The 24112-nt window shown below is 44.4% G+C and overlaps 2 protein-coding genes across 2 annotated transcripts; both read right to left on the bottom strand.

The window, feature by feature from the left end:
* Window positions 1-5262: 5262 nt before the first annotated feature.
* On the bottom strand, window positions 5263-11753 carry zgc:101663 (alpha-1,3-mannosyl-glycoprotein 4-beta-N-acetylglucosaminyltransferase C). Its single transcript, XM_061058658.1, has 5 exons — window positions 11591-11753; window positions 8868-8966; window positions 8567-8717; window positions 7140-7394; window positions 5263-6918 (listed from the first exon to the last, which is right to left on the bottom strand). The coding sequence occupies exons 2-5, from the start codon at window positions 8961-8963 to the stop codon at window positions 6008-6010; spliced, it is 1413 nt and encodes a 470-aa protein (XP_060914641.1). The 5' UTR covers window positions 8964-8966; window positions 11591-11753; the 3' UTR covers window positions 5263-6007.
* A 1918-nt stretch (window positions 11754-13671) lies between these two features.
* On the bottom strand, window positions 13672-23206 carry ap4b1 (adaptor related protein complex 4 subunit beta 1). The gene is made up of 14 exons (XM_061058646.1): window positions 23112-23206; window positions 22687-22862; window positions 21515-21739; window positions 21301-21431; window positions 20808-20955; window positions 19742-20027; window positions 18319-18417; window positions 18018-18129; window positions 17564-17647; window positions 17209-17312; window positions 16503-16710; window positions 15889-16185; window positions 15317-15448; window positions 13672-14446 (listed from the first exon to the last, which is right to left on the bottom strand). The coding sequence occupies exons 2-14, from the start codon at window positions 22797-22799 to the stop codon at window positions 14019-14021; spliced, it is 2367 nt and encodes a 788-aa protein (XP_060914629.1). The 5' UTR covers window positions 22800-22862; window positions 23112-23206; the 3' UTR covers window positions 13672-14018.
* Window positions 23207-24112: the final 906 nt, after the last annotated feature.

Raw genomic sequence — 24112 nt, 5'->3', positions numbered from 1 at the left:
TCTCTCACCGACCACTCAACTCGTATTGCTGACCTGGAAGGGTCTGCAACTGACCATGAGACACGCATAACAGACCTCGAGAAACAGTGTGAGGAGTTGATGGAGAACAACACTGCCATGAAGCGCAAGCTGAGCGACCTTGAGGGCAGATCCAGACGCTCCAATATTAAAATCACTGGCTTACCAGAAAAGGTGGAGAAAGGCAACCCGACGCGGAGTTTCTTCCAAAACTTCTCGGGGGAAATCATTTCCCCAGCGGTCTTAAAGTGGACAGGGCACACCGTATTGGCACACAGTCCTCACCTTCACGTCCACGCACCATGATCGACAAAATTTTCCACTTTCCAGAGAAGGAAGAAATTCTGAAGCTTGCCCGCCTGCAATCTCCTTTGTCTTTTAATGGAGCCCGGATCAGTGTATTTCCCGATTCCTCACCCGAGATTTCTGAACAACGCTGAGCCTTCGCGGGAGCTAAAAAGAAGCTGAGAGAGGCAGGAATTAAACACGGTCTGATCTTCACTTTCAACGGAGAGCAGAAACTATTTCAGAAGCCTGCAGATGCCGAGGCTTTCATCGACAGGTTTATTACACCTGCTGCCACCCCGTGATCTGTTGGAACCTCCGTATGTATACAACATTTTTTTTTTTACTCTGTTTTGTTTTGTTCGCTCTTTCTACACTGCGTCATCAGAACCGTTACGGTTTTGACTATATAACACGACTGTCTCAATATAAACAATGCTTTCATGGTTATCAGTAATTCATTCGTTTCGCCACAAGGTGGCAGTTTGACCTTCATTGACCTGGAATCTCAGAGGCCTTGGAACTAGCTTAAAGAGAGGCAAGGTTTTTTCCCATTTAAAATCTTTATCCGGAGACATTATTTTTATCCAAGAAACTCATATCAAACACACATAGCAATGGAGGTTAAAATGCAGGTGGATATCACAGATATATCAGGCAACCTTTTCTTCTAAGGCTAGAGGTGTAGCCATAATATGCATTAACATGCAACCCTTATACAATCTCGTGTGTGAACAAAAGAGTGTTTTTAGTGGGAGGCTACGGCAGCTAAGCTGCAAAAAGGACAGATTTAAAAATACTTTTTTACCTACTGCAATTGCACTTTATAACGACTCCCCTTTAAGTAAGGACAGAAGATATTTAGACTTTTAAACTTTAGCCTGAGTTGCATATATCATATATCAAACTGTATTGTGAGCTCATGTTTTTTTGTATGGGTGGGATATGTATGTATATATGTGTTGTGTTGTGTGTTTGTATGTATGCTGGCTGCTGGAACACCTACATTTCCCTGCTGGGATGAATAAAGTATATCTTATCTTATCTTATTTATCTTATATTAATCTGTCAAAATATCCCATTTGAGCACATTTCAACCATTTCAGATCCAAATGGCCGCTACCTTATAGTTACTGGTCGCATTCTATCTCGGCAGGTAACGTTATTGAACATATATGCACCCAATTTTGATGATCCTGGATTTTTTAGGAAAGTTTTAGCCTTATTCCGGATTTATCAACCACTTACTTAATAGCAGGGGGAGACTACAATACTATATTAGACTGTTTTACAGATAGGCTCTCCACACGCCCCACCATCCCGTCAAACTCTGCCTCTACAATAAATTATTTAATCAAATCGATGAATCTTGTTGATATCTGGAGGCTGCAGCATCCGACTGACAGAGACTACTCTTTTTTTCCCCAGGTACACAAATCATACACAAGAATTTATTATTTTTTACCTCATGCTAAACTGACTTCTGATATAATTTCTACCAAATATCATAACATTTTAATTTCGGATCACAGCCCTGTTGAACTAAAAATGATTTTGGAAAAACCTGCATTTAACTGGCGGTTTAATCCACTATTACTCAATGACAAACAATTTCATCAACAATTATCTAATTTAATAACAGATTATTTAGCTCACAATGACACCCCGGATGTCACTGACTCAACTTCATGGGAAGCCTTCAAGGCTGTTATGCGAGGACACATCATCGCCTATGAGTCTAAGCTAAAAAAAGATAGACAGAAAGAATTATCAGATATTTCTGCTCACCTAACAGTGCTCGAAAACGGATATAGAGCGAATCCCTCATCCCCCAAACTGAATGATATAATGAAGCAGAAATTCAAATATAACTCTATTCTTTCCAATGAAGTGAGTGTTATGCTTTTAAAAGTAAAACAGAAACATTTTGAATTTGCTGATAAACCAGATAAATTATTAGCCCGCCAACTAAGAAGCATACAGGCTAACAGAACAATTCATAAAATTAGAACCAGTACAGGTAAAATTTCTACGGACCCGAAAAAAATTAATGAGTGTTTCCGGAAGTTTTATGAGGACCTTTATACATCTAAAACCACAGCTGATACAGCACAGATTTCTGATTTTCTGCGTGCCCTTCACTTACACAAATTGAGCACCTCAGCACAATCAGACTTAAATGCAAACATAACTCTGGAAGAAATGATTAAAGCAATACACTCTTTCCCTGATGGAAAAGCTGCAGGCCCTGATGGGTTTGGTATAGAGTTTTACAAGGCATACTCAGATAAGGTAGCTCCTATCATGTTAAAGATGTTTAATCACTCTATTACAACCCGTCGACTTCCTAAATCCTTATATTCTGCGAACATCTCCCTGATACTGAAAAAAGATAAAGATCAGACCGATCCAGCCTCATATCACCCTATCGCTCTCCTCGGATGTGATGTTAAGGTGTTTACTAAGATACTTGCTAATAGGCTTAATACGTGTATTGCAAGTATAATTCATCATGATCAGACTGAATTTATTCCAGGTAGCTTTTCCTTTTTTAATGTAAGATGACTTAATATATGAACATAATATACGCTAGGCATAACAACGATTCGAAAATATCTATCTTGGCACTTGATGCCCAAAAAGCCTTTGATCAGGTTGAGTGGAAATATATTTTATCAGTGATAAAAGAATTTGACCTGGGAGACAACGGACGATATAGTTTTGTTCCTCTCCCGCCCTGAAAAATCCCTCACTTCCCTTCTTGAACTTATCAAAACTTTTGGTACATTATCTGGTTACAATATAAACTGGGATAAGAGTGAATTTATACCCCTTACAGGAGACTTAAACCCAGATTTTCTTAAAAATCTGCCGTTTCGCATTGCCACGGACAAAATCAAGTACTTAGGAGTTGATATCCCTAAAAACCCTAAATTAATTTATAAACTGAATTATTTGAACATGATAGAGAGACTCAAAGCCAACATTGAGTCCTGGAGACTGCTACCGCTGTCTATGTTAGGTCGAGTAAATGCAATCAAAATGATGGCACTCCCTAGGTTTCTTTACCTCTTTCAAAATGTACCTATATTCTTGCCCAAAGCCTTTTTCAAGCTACTAGATTCCTTGATCTTGCCTTTCGTATGGGGTTTCAAAGCACATTGTATCTCTAAAAAGCATATCACTTAGTCAAAATCTGCAGGTGGCCTTGGTCTCCCTGACTTTCGGTACTATTATTGGGCTGCAAACTCTAGAGCACTGATGTACTGGAAAGATGCTTATCCAGGTAAAGTCACCCCCTCAACCCCTTCATGGCTGGCAATTGAACAGGATCTTTTGAAAACCTCCCTCCCCGCTCTTCTATTTTCACAAACCAGATCCCCTGCAACTATTGCAGGCAATAACTTTATAATCACAAACTCTTTGAGAATTTGGTATCAAATACGGAAATCATTTAAATTACCTGAAACTTCTGCTTATACACCTGTTTGCTGCAACCATGCCTTCCCTCCCTCAATCACAGATAATACTTTCAGACTCTGGTGGAATAAAGGCATCATCACCATTGCAGACCTGTATGTTAATAACACTTTTGCCACCTTTCTACAGTTAAAAGAAAAATATACACTGCCAGATTCGCATTTCTTCCATTTTCTCCAGATAAGAGACTACATCCGCACAAATATTTCAAACTTTCAGTCAATGCCAACCCCAAGCAAACTTTATAATCTTATAAACCAGAGTCCTGACTCGAAACAATTAATCTCCAGATTTGTAAATCTTTTCACAGCACATAACCCTGTTTCCACACAGCACCTAAAGGTAGCATGGGAAAAAGATCTTTGTGTATCAGTTGGTCACGAGATCTGGGAAACCTACCTTAAAAACATTTATAGTTGTTCTATAAACTCCAGACACCAACTTATTCAATTTAAAATACTTGCTTCATTATTCCAGCACCAAATTGCACTCCTTTTATCCGTCTGTTTCTCCAACCTGTCGAAAGTGTAAATCAACTGAGGGCACTCTGGGTCACCTATTCTGGTCTTGCCCTAAACTAAATAAGTTCTGGTCAGATATTTTTAATTGCTTCTCTGAAATGTACAACCTTGACATTACACCAGATCATTTTACAGCCATTTTTGGCGGAATTCAACATTCATTAAACTTGTCTCGTCTACAACAAAAGACATTACATTACGGCATGGTTGTTGCAAAGAGGAATATTCTGTCTCTCTGGAAGAGTGGAGATATACCGTTTTTTAGGACCTGGCTACAAGAAATGACTAACCTGTTACATATGGAGAGGGTCCGATATAGTGTCTCTCTCAGCTCTACAACCTTTGATAAAATGTGGCAACCATTCTTGTCTTAATTATCAAAGACAACCTAAAGTTTTATTCTGCTTGTATAAGTTTGTGCAAACAGTTGTCCACACTACTTAAATGTATAGAAACCATGTACTTATACTGTCCTAGGCCTTAACAGTTGGTGCTGATTCTTTTAAAAAAAATGTTGACTTACTGTATTGTGAGATATCCTGTAAGAGCATGTCTTTGTTGTTGTTTTGCTTTATTTTCACCCTGCCCTATGTTTCTTATTTTTCTAATTCCTCTTTGTCTTAGGGCTTTTTTGTTGCTGTGCTGTTTGTTTATAAAACTGAAAATGTATAAATAAAATATAAAAAAAAAAAAAGAGACGTGCCACAGGTTGGATTTGAACCCAGTCTGGTATCATGATCTTTATTGACTGGCTGTGGATCATGTTTAGAGATCAAACACTTCCTGGTCGTCCCTCTGGGGTCCTCTGACCTCTCAGTGATTCACAGAGCGATTTTTGTTTACCGCCTGCTTTACCGTTTGATCAGTTAGAGCCCCGCCTAGAGGGTAGAAGCGCCAGCCTGAGTGTTGGTGATTAAAGCGGTATCACAGGACCTTTGGACCAGGAGAGTTTTATACCTGGGTGAGGAGGATACGGCTGGAAAAGGTGGGTGTGACCCAGATCCAGGTGAGCAGGGTGTTAAAAAAAAAATGTAAATACAAAAAAACGACATATTTGTGCAATTAAGTCTGGCTACACACTATTCTTCTGAACACACACACTAGACGATTCAGCCAGACCACACACCTGCACAATGTGTGATGTCATAAGGTCAATGTGTGATTGTCATAAGGTCAATGTGTGATGTCATAAGGTCAATGTGTGATGTCATAAGGTCAGTGTGTGATGTCATAAGGTCAATGTGTGATGTCATAAGGTCAATGTGTGATGTCATAAGGTCAATGTGTGATGTCATAAGGTCAGTGTGTGATGTCATAAGGTCAATGTGTGATGTCATAAGGTGGATATTACTTTGGACTCGTCAGCTGAGCTGTCTGAGAGTTTGTTAAAGTGAAATGAGACATTCAAAGATGCAGCAGTGTCCTTCTTTTACATCACTGAGACTACAGGGAGACACTGAGGACCTCTATCTACGGAGAGCCTGAAGGGACAAAATAACATGAGATTAATGTGATTAACTCGTCAATGCTGACAGCTCTTCTTTAAATGTATAAAAATATAAAACACATGAATCTCTTATAAATAATTTTATCTTTAACATCTCCTCAGGATGAAGATAATAAGTTCTCACAGACTTTGGTCAGACGTTGTTTCATTAAAGAGTTCAAAAGGCACTTAAAGTTTATCCAACAGATCGAATCCATCAGGAGGACGGAGTCACTCCTGAGCTGGACTTTATGGAGATCCGGATTTTGTTAACGATTATCCAGTCCTTCTGCAACGCTGTCACCAGGATCCTGAGACAGGAAGAGGCGGAGCTTATCTCTTTGTCCACCTCCTGCATCTCGAAGCCCCCATTCTTTAACGTCCCCACCGACAGGAACTCTTTACACGTCTTCTCCTGCCTCTCCGTGGACACCACCTCACGGCCCACCTCCACCTGAGCCGACTGCAGCAGGTCTTTTCCACCTGACCCCGTTTCTATGAGAATCCTCATCACCACGGCGGGCTCTGCGAACACTACGGTCAGATGGTTTCCTTCCTCGGGGGAGCGTCCCCAGAAGAATCCCTCCCCGGACTCCCAGGCCAGTTTGGGGAAGTGTTTCTGGAAGGTGGAGATGTCGGTAAACACTTCGGCTGGAGGATTGTTGAAGAATCCGGCCTCAAAGTTTTTGTCCTTGAGTTTGTTGAATGTCCCCTGGAAGGATGAGAACGTCCCCATGTGCTGGAAGAGCGATGGCTTGAACAGGATTTGTTCTTTCTGAGTCAGCAGCGTCCTGAAGTGAGACATCAGCCAATCACAGGGCATCTCCTGGTAGAAGAGGAAGAGGAAGCGGGCCAGGAGAGGAAGGTGTGCTGACTTGTAGAGTTTCCCGATGAAGCCGAGGGTGGAGAACTCCAGCATCGCCCAGGTTGTCCCCGTCTTGCGTTCCTGCTCGTCCACGCGCCTCCTGATGGTGCTCAGGAAGCTTTTAGCCGAGGAGACGTCGTCCTCCAGCTGCAGGTAGTATTGACCCAGAGCAGCGCTGTAGTGCATCAGGAAGGCGTAGTCCAGGTTCTGTTTGGAGCGGAACGACACCCTATCCGGAGCATCGTTGTAGTTCCTCTTTAAACCTGCAGGAGCACCAGAGAGCCTCGTGTCAGAATCACTGCATCAACAGAGCAACATGGATATGAAGGAATCTGTAAACTGTATAAAAAGATGGACGGCACTACAGTCGACTCTGACTCCAAATGTGAAGTGCATCATTTACACTTTTTTACAGCCTGAGGAGGTGGAGACACATCGTCCCTCTTTACATACAGTCCATGATGTGAACACCTGTAGGATCTACCTTTTAAAGGAGGGTACCACTCCTGGTGAACATGCAGGACCAGCAGCTGTCCCTGCTCCAGCTCTGAAGTGAACGCAGCCCTGATCTCCTTCACCGTACTGACCCTCCAGCTCACATCAAAGTCGGCCAGCAGCAGGACCACCACCATGGAGGAGCGCTCCTTGGGAGACGACCGGGAGAACAAAGACTGCAGAGTGGGGATCAGATAGCTGCCCTTCTGCCTCTTCACAGAGGAGATTCCAACTGATAAAAACCCTGAAACAAGACAAAAATATCTGTGATACAAGACTGTGAAAGGACTAAAGTCAGACAAGCTCTTAAAGAGACGTGGACTGAAAGAAACAAAAGAAACACGTTTCTGGTGTGCATCAGAAACTGGCCTGTGCACGAGGAAATTTTGGAGCCCATGAAAAAAGTTTTGTGGTGGCGATTTCAGCCATTGGCATTCACACATGCTGAATATTTCAGCTGTGACACTCTAAGGATTATGGGTAGTGTAGTTCTTTTCCCTTATATTATTGTTAATAAACCGTGTTGTTCTTAAAGGTTGACATCAGACAAACTTGTGTCTTCTACAGTCTACCTTCAAAATAAAAGCAACACACTTCTGTTAGTACCTTCAAAATAAAAGCAACACATGTTATGTTTACAAGAGGATTCATTCTTAATGTTTCATTTCAGCTGTAACTGTAGTTTTATGAGTTCTTTAAAGTCCACATGAGACCAGAACGTTCACCTCAAACCATGTCCATATACCTGTTGGTTACCACGGCAACAATAACACAAGTCATATCATAGTATCGGGGCTCCATTAATGGAGTTCATGTATTAACTAAAACCACACCTCCAATTACCTGACAGCCTACTTAACACCTGGTCACCTCACCACACCCCGTTTGTCTCAGATCCTTCTACCCACCATCCCTTCCCTCCTTCCTCATCCCTTCCTTCCTTCCTCATACCTTCCCTCATTCCTCATCCCTTCCCTCCTTCCCCATCCCTTCCCTCATTCCTCATCCCTTCCCTCCTTCCTCATCCCTTCCCTCATTCCTCATCCCTTCTCTCCTTCCTCATCCCTACAGTCTGGGGCCGTAATCAGTTCGGGTGGATCCATACCCGAGATGGAACCCCCACTCTGAGTCTCTCGCTCGCCCGATCAACCTCCCAGCCCAGTCTGAAAGACGACGGCCATCTCATACACATCTGTCAATATATCTTACAATTCACATTAAATGTTCTAATACTGTTGTGGCGTGCTCCTTGCTAGTGAAATGTTGGCTTTTTATCGTCGTGGTACATGTGCTGAACACCGAGTAGACCTACTCAGATTTGATTTAAAAAACTCAAATCAGCTGATCTGGAACCTGAAACTCAGAGTTTCCCACCTGAGAGTAAATCAGCTGAGAGCTCAGGTCAGTGTGACTCACTCTGCTGAGGGGACGCAGCTCCAGCCAGCAGCTGATAGGACACATTCAGAGGTAGAAAGTCGCCCTGCTCCACCCACGACTCCTTGCTGACGGGTCGCTCCGCCTCCCAGGTCAGCACCTGAGGAGGGGGCTCCAAGGACGTCCTCAGACCCTTTGACACAAACACATGATTTTATTACTTTATAAAAGCAAAGATATGAAACCTGAAACCTGTGAGGTTCAACTGCTTCTTTAAAATCACTGAGTCACTGTAACCTCATCCTGTGTATGTGTGTGTGTGTGTGTGTGTGTGTGTACTCACAGCAATGAGGAAGTCTGAATGGTTAATGAAGTAAAATCCACCGACGAGAAACAGCAGTGCGAAGGCAACATTCTTCTTCTTTGACAGACGCCGCATTTCCTATAACAAACACACACACACACACACACACACACACACACACACACACTTCTCTATTACGCTGGTGTGTAACTCAGTCAGCACAAGAGTAAATAATTCATCAAACAGTGAATGAATGTTTCAGAGTATCAGACATGGACACAGGTTGGAAACACACACACACACACACACACACTGTGACCTGCAGTGAGTCTAACGAACCTCTCATTGAGAGCACCTGTCCTGATGAGCAGCCAGCCGGTGCTCATCAGCCTGGCTGCTCTTTCCCTCAGTTAGGTGTGTGACACCGGAGAGTCAACACCTTCAGTTGGCTTCTCTGTGTTTGTGGGAAGAGTGTCATAAGAGTGTGTGTATGTGTGTGTGTGTGTGTGTGTGTGTGTGTGTGGGGAAAGAGGGTTTTAACAAAGGGTTGATCAGACTCCACTTTTTGTTTGAGGCCAGTTTCTTTAGTTCGTCTGTCTTTTAGTAGAGAGTCCCTCAGAGTCCCTCTGCACCTTTAAGAAAAAGCTAAAGACCCAGCTCTTTCATGAATACCTACTAACTTAATGACGATGGTTTTTGTTTGATAACGTCGACTTATAAGATGGTTTCTATACTGATACTGCAATCAATGTTGTGCTTTGATCTGGTCACTTCCTGTCAGCACCTATGTGTCAATGCTCTTACTGACATTGTTCCCCTTTTTTCTAGATCCTTGCTTGTGTTGTACTTACTCTCTGATGTACGTCGCTTTGGATAAAAGCGTCTGCTAAGTGAACTGTAGAATTGTAGTAGAATTAGTGGGTGGCTGTGGAGACTCCACTCCACCGTTTAGAACCCCAAAGGCCTTATTTTTGTTGTTTTATGAAGGTGCAATTTTCTTTTTGTTAGTTTCCCTGTCCTTCAGACACACACACACACACACACCAAAAGACATAACAAAACCAAAGACAACCTACCAAACATGTCTAACATCGTTACAACAACAAATCCATTCAGCTCCTGATATCAGATTGTTAGAGTTAAGGAAGGAAGTGTGTGTGTGTGTGTGTGTGTGTGTGTGTGTGTGTGTGTGTGTGTGTGTGTGTGTGTGTGTGTGTGTGTGTGTGTGTGTGTGTGTGTGTGTGTGTGTGTGTGTGTGTGTGTGTGTGTGTGTGTGTGTGTGTGTGTGTGTGTGTGTGTGTGGCTGATAAAGGAGAAGCCGCTAAAAGAGAACGGAGAGGAGAAGTTTCTGGAACGAGGGTCCTTTGGGTTAAATTTAGCTCCGACTGTGAGCTCTGTTTACACTGACGGGTCATATGAGATATGTTATGACGATACTTCAAAGTGTGACTGTCCAAACAACCTGTACACACACACACACACACACACACACACACACACATCCTCTTCATAACAGAACAGTTTAACAGTTTAGTCAATATGTATCTGAGCTGACTATTTATAGAACACACACACACACAGAAAGGTTATCTGCTGCTGTACACTACTGAGAAGTCAGGGGCCTCAGACGTGTTTTATTTTGAATTTTTCAAACTAAAGTCTGTTGTTGTTGAATGCGTCGCTCTAACCGACGAGGAGGCGAGCCCGGGTTCTTCTTCTACAGGATGTAAAGGTGGAAATAAAGATTGTGGATTAATGCTGTCAGGTTGTCCCGGTGACGGCAAAAGAACGGACCTCTCCTCATCCTGACATCAAAGGAAGTGTACTAAAGGAGGTCCAGTAGGAAAAGGGAGGAGGTGAAAGAAATCAAAATAGTGATCTTTACTCCAGTCCCAGGACACTGACTGACAGAGACTGAAAGTCCTAACAAATGCCTTTTTCTTCACTTTTTGTATTTATAGGCTATAATATCCATCCATCTGTTTTCTTCCTCTTATCAGGGGTCCGTGCGCCGTGGAAACAGGTTAAACCAGTCACCCCTGACATTCTAGTCAAGCTACATTCTTTCAGTCAATCTCATCATGACAGATTGATTTAATATCGACAAAATCGGTCTAGCTGCTGAGAGTTTGGGTCACCAGACTCTAGCAGGTGACCCAAACTCTCAGTTTCTCCTCCTATCTCAGTTTGACTTTGGTTTTCAGGTGATGTAAACAAGCGTCGTTTAGAGGAGATGGAAAATGTACAAGTCCGTGCTTCAGTCCTTCAGTGTTTTCAATGGTGGCTGTTACTGTCCTAAACTCTTCAAATGATGATTGCAGATGTTCAGTTTTATTTTGAACCTTTGGTTGCTGTCAGAGACAACATGGCTGAAAACACAAGAACAGAAAGTTGTGCATCCTACACAGTTCAGGAGTTTGTCTGTTTCTTTTTGCACTTAAAATCAAGAATGAAACTGACGTCGGTGTCTAAGACTTCCTGAGCTGGATTTTTCGCACCACGAGTTATTATCTCTGGTATAATGACAGTCATAACAGCAGACTGTTATTACAGACTAACGACACTGTTTCAGGCTGGAGGCTTCACGGAGTTACAAACTCTCTGCCGGTTGTTTCCGGCTGAATACGCTTTAATCCCAGTCATAATAGAGTAAAGGTCAGTTTAGGAACAGACAGCACATACCGACTCTCCCCTCGTTAGAGAAAAGTGTAATAATAAACATATAAAGTTATTTCTGTTGTGTGTTTCCCCGGGGCTCTCACCTCCTGCAGCCGGTGTCTGTGCTCCTCTCGGCGGCTGACAGTCCGTTAGTCAGCGGGCTCTGATCCGGGATGTTCGGCTTATAAGGACCAGAGCAGAAAGTGAGGGGGATCACCGGAGAGGAAACGATCACTGTCCGGTTCAGAGAGTGAGGGGGATCACCGGAGAGGAAACGATCACTGTCCGGTTCAGAGAGTGAGGGGGATCACCGGAGAGGAAACGATCACTGTCCGGTTCAGAGAGCTGCTCTGTTTGATCCGCCGCTGCTTCCTGCTCACGCTACGTCTCTCTCTCTCGCTCTCTCTTTGTATGTGTGTGTCAGCGGCAGGTGCACCGGCTTTATATAGGTGTGTCGTCACGGAGCAGACACACATACACACACACACACACACACACACACACACACACAAGCAGAGTATTACTCGTGGTATTTAATACACTCGGACTCGGTCTTCTTTTTTTATTTACACATTATAAAGGATATGATTTATTTTCTTCAAGATAAACATGTCGAAAAGTGAAGCTGAAAGTTAGGGTGAGACCGAGCAGCAAACTCTGATGTTGAAATTTGAAGCCGATGCTGAATTGCACACTCCTGCAGTTCCTCGAGTGTCCACTAGAGGCTGGCTGCAGAAGCACAGGAAGTCACATACAAACCCATTCTAAAAAGCCTGTTTTTACAGCAGAGATTAACATGTTTACAGCCTGGTTAAAAAAAAACAAATGTCTCGATCGACACACACTGTACGGAGGGGTGAATGTTTTGATGACTCATCAGTTTTGATTTGATGAAGGATAAGAGTTATTCACAATAAGGCGTGTAGCTGACCTGATTGACAGGTGGGCGTGGTGTAATGGTTTGTCAGGAGGTTTAAAACCCGCCTCAGCTCCAGCTCTCAGCCTATCGTTAGGTTGACTGAAAGTTAGACTGAGACAGCATTTCCAGCATGGAGACCGCCATTGATGGGACTCCAGTGCCCCTTGCAGGAACAGACGGGGGACCTCACTCACGCTTCAAACATTCATATAGTCTGTGGTTTACCTTCACACAAGCCTGTCTGCCTGATTTATTACGACTGTAAAGATTTTTGTCTCTTAGTGTCATCATCAGATCTATGCTATTCCTAAAGAGTCTCTATTTACATTTTCCACAGCAAAGATTAATTTAGTGATACGTTTCCAGTACGAGAGGCAGGGGGCGCCAAAACACACACAAGATGAAAGTTTCTCACAGCAGCTTTATAAAAATACATCAAACATCACTACAGATGTGTATCATACACCCTAGAATACAAACAACGCCATGACAAGTCATAAGCTCCGCCTCCTCCATGTTATCAGATGGGACATGGGTCAAAGCATAAAATCAAAATACACTTTTCTCAGTGATGGATTCCGACTTTTATTAAAGTTAATGCTGCTCACATCCGTTAAAGACTTTATTTCAGACGTCCTGCAGCCTCTCGTTATCTCTCCTCCATACTGCCCCCTGCAGGTCAAACTCTGACCCAAACTTCATTATTAACTCTTCACCTGTCAAGTCTAATTAAAGTCTGTTACGGTGACTGAGGAGATGATTGACCCTGAGCTCTGTGAACGTCGTCTTCTTAATTAACTTTTTACTGTGCATGCCCTCTGCTGTTATTTCAGCTTTAATATAATTGTGCACATTGAAAAAGAACGGTCAGCCTTTATCACTCATTTCCAATCCTTGTGTGTAGTATTTTAATTATTCTCAATCCTTCCTTCAATGTGTAAAGCCATAAATCCTCCTGTGGTCAGACGCTGTGAAGTCTGGTGCTTTGCATATTTTATCGCAGGTCCACGTTGCTTTTATCCATTTTAAATATTCTGAACTGAACTTAACCCTACGCTGCGTTGGGTCACCTGTTAAGGTCAGTGAGCATGTTTGTAAGGATGAACGTAGTGGTAACCTTCAGTGTTGAAAGACAAAATGGTTGCATACTTACCTGCAGTTCCCTGACTGTCCACTTGGGGCTGGCTCCAAAAGCCTATGAATCCCCATCGGGTCTCATATTAAAATGCTAATCTTTACAGCAGAAATAAACACAGGAACACAACAGTTTGTTTCTTTGTCTGTATTCAGGTACAGAAAGTGACATATTTTTAATTGTTCTGTTTTGATATTAAGGCTCAGAGTTATGCACACATTTGCATAATTTGGGGTGTGGCTGCTCTGACTGACAGGTGGGCGTGTTGCAGCAGTTTGTCAGCTCCTCATTCTCTTAGTGTGATTCTGGATTGTTCTAAAATTAGTGCGAGTCAGCATTTCCAATATGGCGCAACCCTGGTTGGGCTTCAGAGACACCAGTGTGTGACGTCACTGAGAATACGTCCATGTTTTATACAGTCTGTGTGATGTGCAGAAGGTCACACGATGAGTGTGTGTGTGTGTGTGTGTGTGTGTGTTTATTCACTCTCTGAGGTCAGTGTGTGCAGCACCGAGGTGAGGATGGATAGAAACCCTCTCAGAGCTTCATCGTCTCTCGGCTGCTGCTGAAGAGTCACTTTCACTTCTTCTTCTTCAGGTTTTCTCACCCCGTCCCCTGTGGCTCCCCCTCCCCCCTCCTCCCCCTCTCCGTCTCCGTCTCCCCCCGTGCAGAGCAGCTCCCCGAGTATGAGCGTGCGGCGTGGTGTGTCATCAGAGTGTGTGTGCTGCGTGTGTGTGTACAGGTAGACCCTCCAGGGGAGCGCGTGCGGCGGCGTGAAGGCTAACGTCTGGATGTTGAGCAGCTGCATGGCGGCCTGAAGACTCTGAGGGGAACAGTGAGGAACCGCGGGGCATCGAACACGTTCCTCTAAGCGCACAAAATCCTCCTCTCCCGTTTTCTCAGCACCTGCACGAGAAAAAACAAAAGACGTTAAGTCAGAGAAACTTTAGATAGATAGATAGATAGAGAGATAGATACTTTATTGATCCAGAGGGAAATTCAAAGCATCCAGTAGCAGGTTACAAAGACGTACATGACATGAAACATTTGTTACAAAACCGACGCCTCCCCTCCCATACATAAATATTAACCCGAAAAAAAGATTTAAAGAATACCCCTAGATTAATCTTTTTTTTTTTAGCAATGTTTAAAAAGAATAAAATGATAAAAAAAAATACATTAAATAACAGTCAGTGCAAACATTAAAGGTGCGATTTAAATAATTGAGGTTATCGTGAAAGTGTCCGACTAGAGGCTGACCCTTGGGACAGCTGTGCAGATGGGAAATGGAAAAAGGAAGATTAAGTCCAAGAGTCATTGTGTGCTTTCCCCCTGCCATAACCGTGAGGTTACTCTCATAAAGAACGAGCACTTTAAATTTGAACAGACTTTGAAAGATTTCCAGCCTGTCATATGAAGCTGCAGGTCGTCAGTCAGTAACGCCCAATGAACCCTGAACTGTCCTGACCGACCTCACCTTTCAAATAATAACGTTTTCTGAATCTGAACCTGAGAGTCCCCCCTTCCATAAAGGTTCATGGTTTCTTTTTGTTTCCAGAGACACATGAAGGTGTAGACTCGTTTCTCTTGCAGCAGCTTTGGTCTAAACAATGTTTGTAAAAAAACAACAGGTTGTAGTATTGGAGTATAGACAAGCTTACTTCTACAGCTCTGTGTCGTCTTGTTCCTGTCAGACTCCCCCCCCGTCCCGTGAGGAGAAAAAGCTTTCAGAGAGAGAGAGAGAGAGAGAGAGAGAATCTTTATCTATTGAATTACCTCGCTCAGCATGCAGAGCTCGTCGCTGCAGCCACAGACGCTCAAACTCCTCCGGGCTGAGAGCCGGGGAAGGGGACAGGCTGAGGGGGGGCGGGACGTCAGCGGAGGAGTCTGCACAGCGTCCAACACCGTCTGAGCCCAAGAGAACGAGGAGGGACAGAGAGGAGAGAGGGTGAGGATGCAGCAGGAGCCGAGTGGTGGTCAAAGGGGGGTCAGAGGGGGTGAGACAGGAAGTTTGGATGAGTGCCTGAGGATGAGATTTGTGATTAAAATGGTTCTACATTCCCAGAAATGGACCTTCACCTTGGGAGGGAGGACCGTCTTCTCAGTCTCCGACTGAAACAAGAATGTTTTTTGTAACTTTGATCCTCAGATTTCTGAGAGTCCTTCAGTGAGATGAGGAAGCTGCTCGAGGTTCAGAGAGTCCAAACATTAGTCCGTCAAAGATTACCTCAGCATGGACTTTTATCAGCATTTGTCTAAATAGGAATGTTTAGGATTTAACAGGAAGTAAAAAAGGTTTTGAACCGAGGGGTATCATAACAAACCTCCTGTAAAAGACTCTCACTCACCTGAACACACATCGTGGACTCTGCAGCCGCTCAGAGTGACTGACAGGTCGGTGGTCACATGTTCAGGACTCCCTCTGCTGACGGACTCCGTCTCCACGGCGACCTGCCTCAGAGGCTCCAGAGTGTTGAAGCTGGACGCCCATTGGCTGATTGGCTCAGCAGGGCGTCCAATCAGAACGCCCAGAGAGGGGTCTGACCTCGGACCATGGAGGACTTTTCGAGTCTCTTCAATCCCACAATGCAACAGGCGGTAATAAAGGAGAGCTTGGTCACGCACACACATGTCGGTCTCCTCCTCTGGAACATAAAAAAAGAAATGATAAAAGATGATGTCACGTGCGCGCACGCACACACACACACACACACACACACACACACACACACACACACACACACACACACACACACACACACACACACACACACACACACACACACACACACACACACACACACACACACACACACACACACACACACACACACACACACACACACACACACACACACACACACACACACACACACACACACACACACACACACACACACACACACACACACACACACACACACACACACACACACACACACACACACACACACACACACACCGATGCAGTAGTGCAGCAGTCGTCCCAGCATGTCCTGAGTCTCAGCAGGTCTGCACAGAAACAGCCTCATGGCGGTCGTCAGCAGCTCCATCTTCACACCGAGTGATGCCTCGCTCCTCACGCCATCGATAAACACCTCCAACGTGTAGGGGGCGCTAGAGACCCGCTCCCCGTACACACCTAGTAACCACAGCAACGCCTGCCTGCCCTGATGGAGGAGGAAGATGGGTGAGAAGGAGCGGAGGGGTCAGACTGGATCTTCAGGCTGTAGGACTTCTGTTTTGGTTGCCATGGTATCAAACGGGTATCAATAGCATTGGGATGTAACTGGGATCGTATCAGAGGTTCAATTCTGGTGTCATGACAACACTAGTCTGTAGAAGAGACTGAAGAGGAGGCGCTGTAGTTTGGATGCATTCAGACAGACGACAGGTGTTTGTGTTTATGAGACAGGAGCCGCCGCCTCGAGTCAGTTTGCATCTCATTTGTGCGTCTCCGTCCTCGGTGCATATTCCATCAGAGTCGAGTTCAGGTGGACTGTGTTCACAAGGATTTACTCCATTACATAATCTGAATCTGAATGCTCCGCCTCTAATGTGAGGTCATAATTACCGCATGTTTTAAAATGATAATAAAAATACGGTATGTTATCGTCCAGGCAGTGTTTATGTGTGTGTGTGTGTGTGTGTGTGTGTGTGTGTCTGACCTGGCTGTCCTGCAGTGTCTCTTCACAGCCCTCCAGAGCCACACACACCGTGTCGCTGCACTGAGGACACACCCACACCAGGTCACGCATCGTCTGCACCACCGCTGCGGGGGGGGGGGGGGGGGGGGGGCAAACAAAGAGACGTTATAGGAGAAGACTACACGGGGAAACAGACGCTAACAGCTACACACACATCGACTCTAGAGAGGAGGGGGTGGGGGGAGACAGCTCGCTCCAATGTTTAGAATCTGGACTGCAGAAGTCTTAAAAACAGATATTTTTTTCTGGACTTCAACAAACTTGGAAAACACTTAAAAATCAAATCGTCTTCCATGCAGGAACTTTGAGATTTTACCCGACGTGATGTGATCCTGTTTGAGACCGAGCAGTCCCGTCAGGATCTCCAAACACCTGTCGCTGTAGCTCCGCCCAATCCGACCTGAGCACAGGAAACACGGAGAGCGAGAGAGAGGGAGAGAGAGAGAGAGAGAGCGAGAGAGAGAGAGAGAGAGAGAGGGAGAGAGAGAGAGAGATATTTCACCGCAGGAACTTTTCTCAGGGTTAAGGAACCTTTTAGAATGCGGGATCGAGGTTTAAGTCCATGGACCCTTCATTTACTGTAAAGTGATTATAAGTTATTATTGGTGTCAGTGTTTTTCTTCCTCCCTCTCTGTATTTAAAAACTTCTTGTTTCTTTCTAAATGTTTCTTAAAAAATGTTAAAACACTTCCTGCAGTATGGATTAAAGTGTGATATTTCCTCAAGTCTTTCAGAGAATAAGGTGACGTTGAGACGACAGGTGTGTTTACCTATAGCAGAGATTGCAGCCTGGGCGGTGTCTGCGTTGACATCAGTGCAGTAACCTTTCAGCTCGTCCAGTAACATGACCACATTCTCATCGTTCACCAGCTCCACCAGCACCTGGAAAAACACAACAGCAACAAAAGCCTTTTACACACGACGACAGCTCCTGAAATCCTCCTGACCTGACTGTTCAGCACCAACACTTCAGGAGTTTAGTGAGAGAGTGAACGAGGCTAACTGCAGACACAGAGGATTACCTGAGGATATCTGTATTTAAAAACATCCAAACTTTATATCTATATTCACCTGCATCTTCCTCTGCTTGATGTAAGCCGGCTCAGCGTAACCACAGAAGAATCGTTTGTAGTGCGCCCCCATCAGGCCAGGAAGAGAACGCAGCAGCAACTGGAAGAAAAGAAAAACCACAACTGATGAAAAAGATTACACACACACACACACACACACACACACACGGAAATGACTCTGTCTCTTACGTAAAACAGAATTGTTTAAGAGGCAGAAACACGTTCAGGGTTTTGCATCGAGTCCTTTTCCATTTCCTCTGTGTCGTCATGCTGACTGATTTTTCTCCAGAGCAGAAAAAGTGTCGCTGGTTTCAAACAGATGACAGCTGGAGACTGTCGCTGCTGACGTGAGCTTTGGTCCACTTCTCAAAAGGAGCAAGAAAGCTAAAACCATTAAGATGTGAAAGGATGCGTGACAAGTCTCTGATGTCTGAAACATATTTTATCCTTTTTTAAAGACAGTCAGAATCATGTTCCTTCAAAATAAAATACAGACTTCTCCTAAAGTGAAGTTGGCTGGTTCCTTCAAAATAAAATACAGACTTCTCCTTCAAAATAAAAGACAGACTTCTCCTAAAGTAAAGCTGGCTGGTTCCTTCAAAATAAAATACAGACTTCTCCTTCAAAATAAAAGACAGACTTCTCCTTCAAAATAAAAGACAGACTTCTCCTGAAGTGAAGCTGCTCCATCGTCTCTTCTGGGCCTCCATACATGTGAGGTGGTGACTGTGTCTGCAGAGACTCTGTCCTCTGACTGGATTTTACTGTTCTGCTTTGTTCTGGTTGACTCGGGACATTTCTGGGCAGAGCTGGTGTGTTTCCTCCAGCCAATGACAGTGCAGCAGGTGAGTTTAGGAGTGGATACAGTTCAGTGATTGGACGAGACTCAAACCGGTGAATATGACGGACGTGGATGTAGCAGCAAAGAAGAGAAAATATAATCAGAGTGAGGAGAAACACCAAGTGGATAAAGCTCGTTCTAAAACGAGGGTGAACCTTGTGTTGTCTTTTACCCGAGGACGTGGAGTTGGTCTACTTCCTGTTGGACAGGCGGGTGACAAACACCGGCGGTTGTGCTAGCGTGCGTTAGCTTGCAGTGTAGGTACAAGCAGTAAACGTACACACTATGTCCTGCAGGGGGCAGGGCTTCTGGAGGAGGAGGGGCCCAGTTTGAATGTTTACAAACAAAGCAGCTTCTATGATAATAATGCTGCAGCAGTAGCTCACTTCTTGAAGGGGCACCGGTTCAAGTCCTGGTACGATGAAAGTTTTTTAATTATTCTGGTTACTGCAGAGTACAGCGCGCCCCCTGTCTGCAGCCCCTCATCCTGACGTCTCTCCATTAAAGCTTGTCCACAGGTTGTGTGTTTGAGCAGCATGTCTCTCTGTCACAGAAAGTAAAGCTGAACATCCTCCTCACTCACCTGTATGTGGCAGAGAGCGGTGAACCTCATCTCTCTGGACGCGCTGCCACAGGCTGCCAGCAGGGGTCCGCGTACTCGCTCTAAAGCCGCCTGACTGACGGCGGGGAGGTCGGGGCAGAGGTGGAGGAAGAGGCTGAGGGTGGCGGCCATGACGGGAGGGTGGGGGCTTACCAATGAGGCGTCGAGCAGGGAGAGGATGTCGAAGAGCTCGTCGTCTGACTGAGGTTTGTACCGCTGGAGGACTCTGAGGATGTCACACTGACCCCACACATCACACTCCTTCAGCCTGAGAGGAGACACACACAGACAGGTGGGAAGGAGAGGAAGGTATCCATCAGAAAATGCAGCTTCATTTCTGCACACTGTCTCTAGATTGCACAAATATGTTGACAACATTTCGGTACCTAGAAGTTGCAAAAATATTTGTGCAATTTCGGCAGAGTGTAGGAGTGAACCGACTTTTTTGGGGCGAATCAAAAACAATAAAATATCCCATACTGGGAACTCCAAACGGGCGACCCAGGTTCAAAAAAAGGAGAAAGTTAGAGCAGAGAGAGAGAAATGGCGTCTAATTTAACCTGTAGTTAGCGAGTTAGCGAGTTAGCGTTACGAGACCTCGAGTCTGAAGTCCAAACTCTTGTGATGTGTTGAAGTTGTTGATTAGCTTTCTATAACAACAAAGCCATTTCACGTCACACTGATTCTGATTCAAACTCAAGCTTTTATCTATTTCTTTTTGCAAAAGTATCTGCAACAGTCAGGGAAGAGTTTAACGGCAAACAACTCCTCACAGGTGTTTGTTTGGATGACAGCAGTGTTTAAAAGTCGATAGCAGGAAGCTCACAGTCAGTCTGTGAAAGGAAAGATTTCTGCACTCACAGGGAAATGAACCGGGAAGCAAACGGATGAGCTGATTTGATTAAACGTCTGCAGATAAAGGATTATGGTCAGAGCGAGAGAGAGACAGAGAGAGGGGCTCGGTGCTGCAGAACACTTTATAAACGCTCCAGTTGCTCGCTTATAGGAACCTCAGCAGGATTCAACATGAATCACGGGGCGTCGTTACCTGTTCAGGAGGTGGTGTGTGATTGGTTTGTTGATAGCGACCCCTCCCTCCTCCTTCAGGATCTCCTCCAGGGCCCGCAGACAGTTCACGATGACCACAGGGTCGGGGTCCCTCAGCAGGCTGTACAGCTCGTTCACCACGGAAGCATCTGGAACATTTAAAGAAAACACTCATTCAGAAAACAAACTTGAGTGTCTGTGGAGGAGAAAATCCTCTGACTCTGATGCACGAGTCTGGTTCTGATCCAGGTTTCTGGTTCTGATCCAGGTTTCTGTCTGGTCGACATGAGTCTGGTTCTGATCCAGGTTTCTGGTTCTGATCCAGTTTTCTGTCTGGTCGACATGAGTCTGGTTCTGATCCAGGTTTCTGGTTCTGATCCAGTTTTCTGTCTGGTCGACATGAGTCATGAGTCTTACCTTTAAGAAGGTGAATTTGTGTGAGACAGAAGAAAAAAACAAAAGAGAGTAATAAAGAAATGGACTTGTGTCTGTACCGATCTCTGAGGTGGGTTGGAGGTTGTAAAGTTTGGCCCAGCCGAGGACGGCGACTCGTCTCACGCACGCTGCTCTGTCTCTGAGCCCGGCTGTCAGCGGCTGCTCCACGTACTCCACCAGGCTGGGCAACCTGACACACACAGAGACATCACCTTCTTTACTCCAGCACTCACAGGCCGATGACACGGAGGATAACGTGTGTGATGAGCTCACCTGAGGTTGGTCATGTTCCTCAGGGCCAGGCTGCGGACCATCGGGTTCGGGTCCTGACAGTCCTTCCTCAGCGTGTTGATGACCAGCAGAGACAGCTCCGGGTTCAGAGCGGCATACGAGCACAGGAAGACGTAGACCAGTTTCTTCTGGACGATGTCGACGGTGGCGCACGCTTTGACCATCTCGCTGAACAGACCGGACACATCGACGCCCTGAGACATCGACCTGGGACAGAGAGAGAGAGAGAGAGAGGATGTAAAGGATCTTTTTTGATGAAGAGAATATTTAACCTTCAGATGCGATGCTCTGAAATCAGGATGTGGTTAAAGTGATTAAAGGTTTCTCTGTAAACATGAACACCAGGTGCTCGCCAAGTGTTTGCAGTGGCATTAAACCACACCTGCTGTTACCATGGAGACCAGGCATGCGGCTCAATCAAGTGACAGAATTAATCTGCCAATGACTTGATCGGAAAATGTGACCCTCGATAATGCAGCCAATGAGGAGACACACGTCTGTTTGTAAAAGAAAAGACACCTGAGTTTGCAGAGCATTTATTTTAATTCACTGATAATCCAAATATTTGCAGAGGGACATCGGGCTTCATGCTCAAAGTTCATCATGACGTCATCACTTCAGTCCGTTGAGACCCGCTCGCCTGCTTTCCGCTGCTCGGTAACATCTGAGCCGGTTTCTTATCATCATTAAATGTTTTGAAAGGACACCGGAGCACAGCTTCTACATAAGATTGACTGAACATTTGGTAACTGACCTATCAGGTACCAGCTCTAAAAAATTCTGTTTATCAATACCAAGCCCTACCACCAGGCTAAACTAATGACTATTTAAGAGTTTTCCACTTGAGAAGTATAATTCAATTATATATTTTTTCATACTGAGGACTACTGTCATATTTTTACACCCCTAAACTATTATATATCGTTACTTTTTATAACGTCATACTTCATGATTTTTATTGAGAGCTCCAGTAAGTGCAGTTCTGACTGACTGTAGTTTTAACATGTAGAGTTTGATAGAAGATCAAAGGGGGGGGGGGGGCTCAGCAGGGGCCTTACAGAATATGTATCACCCGAGGCCCCTCTGTCAAAAGAATCCGGCCCTGCAGACACACCTGGTGGAGAACTACAACCTGTCTGTCAGCTGTCACTCACCTGATGACTTTGAGGATGGTGTTTCTGTAACGCAGCGGGTCGGACTGGACGTTTGGATTGGACAGAGCTCTCCTCAGCTCCCGCACCGCGTCGTCACCGCCCATGTACGGCATGATGCCCGCAGACAGGCCGCACAGAGACCGCAGACAAGCCGCACTCTGACACAGCAGAAAAACACAATTCTGCTTCTCACATTAAAGTACACACACGTTATTTAAACACAAGATCTCCCACATTAATGACACAAACAAACAAACAAATGTGAAACAAGTGACAAATATGACAAAGCAGTTTAGGGAAGAATTATCGCTTTTATCGTGCAAATATGAATTAAAATGAACATTAAATGAACTGAAACACACACATCTCGAAAGCTTATATGTCTAAAATAACGTTTAAATTACTAAAGGTTTAAAATCTTTACCGTTTAACGCTCAAGTGTTAGATTTTATTTCACTCCGGTGACCGGGATGTTTACATCGCGCTCACTTCCTGATTTCTTCTTCTACGTTTTTCTCCTGATTTAATCATGTGCTGCTCTCTGCTGGTTGAAGAATGAATTACATGACTGCCACTTAACTGTCAAACAGGAGTAAAAACAACCACTGTATTTATTATTTAGGTGAGCAATGTTTAATTATATTTTGATGTAAAAATGCCCTTTTAGTGTTTTTAGTTCTTTACATTCTTCAGTGATAATTATTATGATATTTGCAGATTAAAATATGACATGATTCATTTTAAACTAAGGTAAACATGGATAGACATGAAGTGCTCTTGTTTATATCTTTAAATCCACATCTTAAACTTTGTCTTAACACAGGAACAAAACTGACAATCACCCAGATAAACACATTGTCAGATTATAAATTACTCATTAGATTAAACTAATAGTTCCCAATCTGGTTGAGCTCATTACCCCACTTCGACTTCATGAAACTCTGGGGACCCCAGACATTCAAAACACAGACTGCTGCTTTTTGCTAAAACTATTATTTTATCAATAGTGGGATAGTTTTTTCTGCTGTATTGCAGGTAAACATTCATTTTAGAGCACATAGACACTACATCATATATTATTGTGAACAAAGACAGAAAAGCCGGAATGAGATTTTAATTTTCTGTGCACGATGTGTACAGCCAGGTGAGCTCTGATGAGAGACAGATCGAGATACTGAAAGTCGGTTTGTTTTAGCAAAACCAAAACGCACTGGATGTTTAGATGGGGGTGGCAGTAGCTTGGTCTGTGGGGACTTGGGTTGGGAACCAGTGCAGACCAAATCTGGAAATTGGTCTGGTTGCTGGAGAGGTGCCGGTTCACTTCCTGAGCAGTGCTGAGGTGCTCTTGAGCAAGGCACAAATCATAAAACACTCATCAGACGTTGTAGATTTGATGAAGTACTCAGACAAGTCTCAAAGTGCTTTC

The sequence above is a fragment of the Labrus mixtus genome, chromosome 15 (assembly GCF_963584025.1).
Source record: "Labrus mixtus chromosome 15, fLabMix1.1, whole genome shotgun sequence".
NCBI classification, from domain to species: Eukaryota; Metazoa; Chordata; class Actinopteri; order Labriformes; family Labridae; genus Labrus; species Labrus mixtus.
The sequence above is the reverse complement of the archived record's forward strand: the minus strand, read 5'-3'. Positions and strand labels throughout refer to the sequence as shown.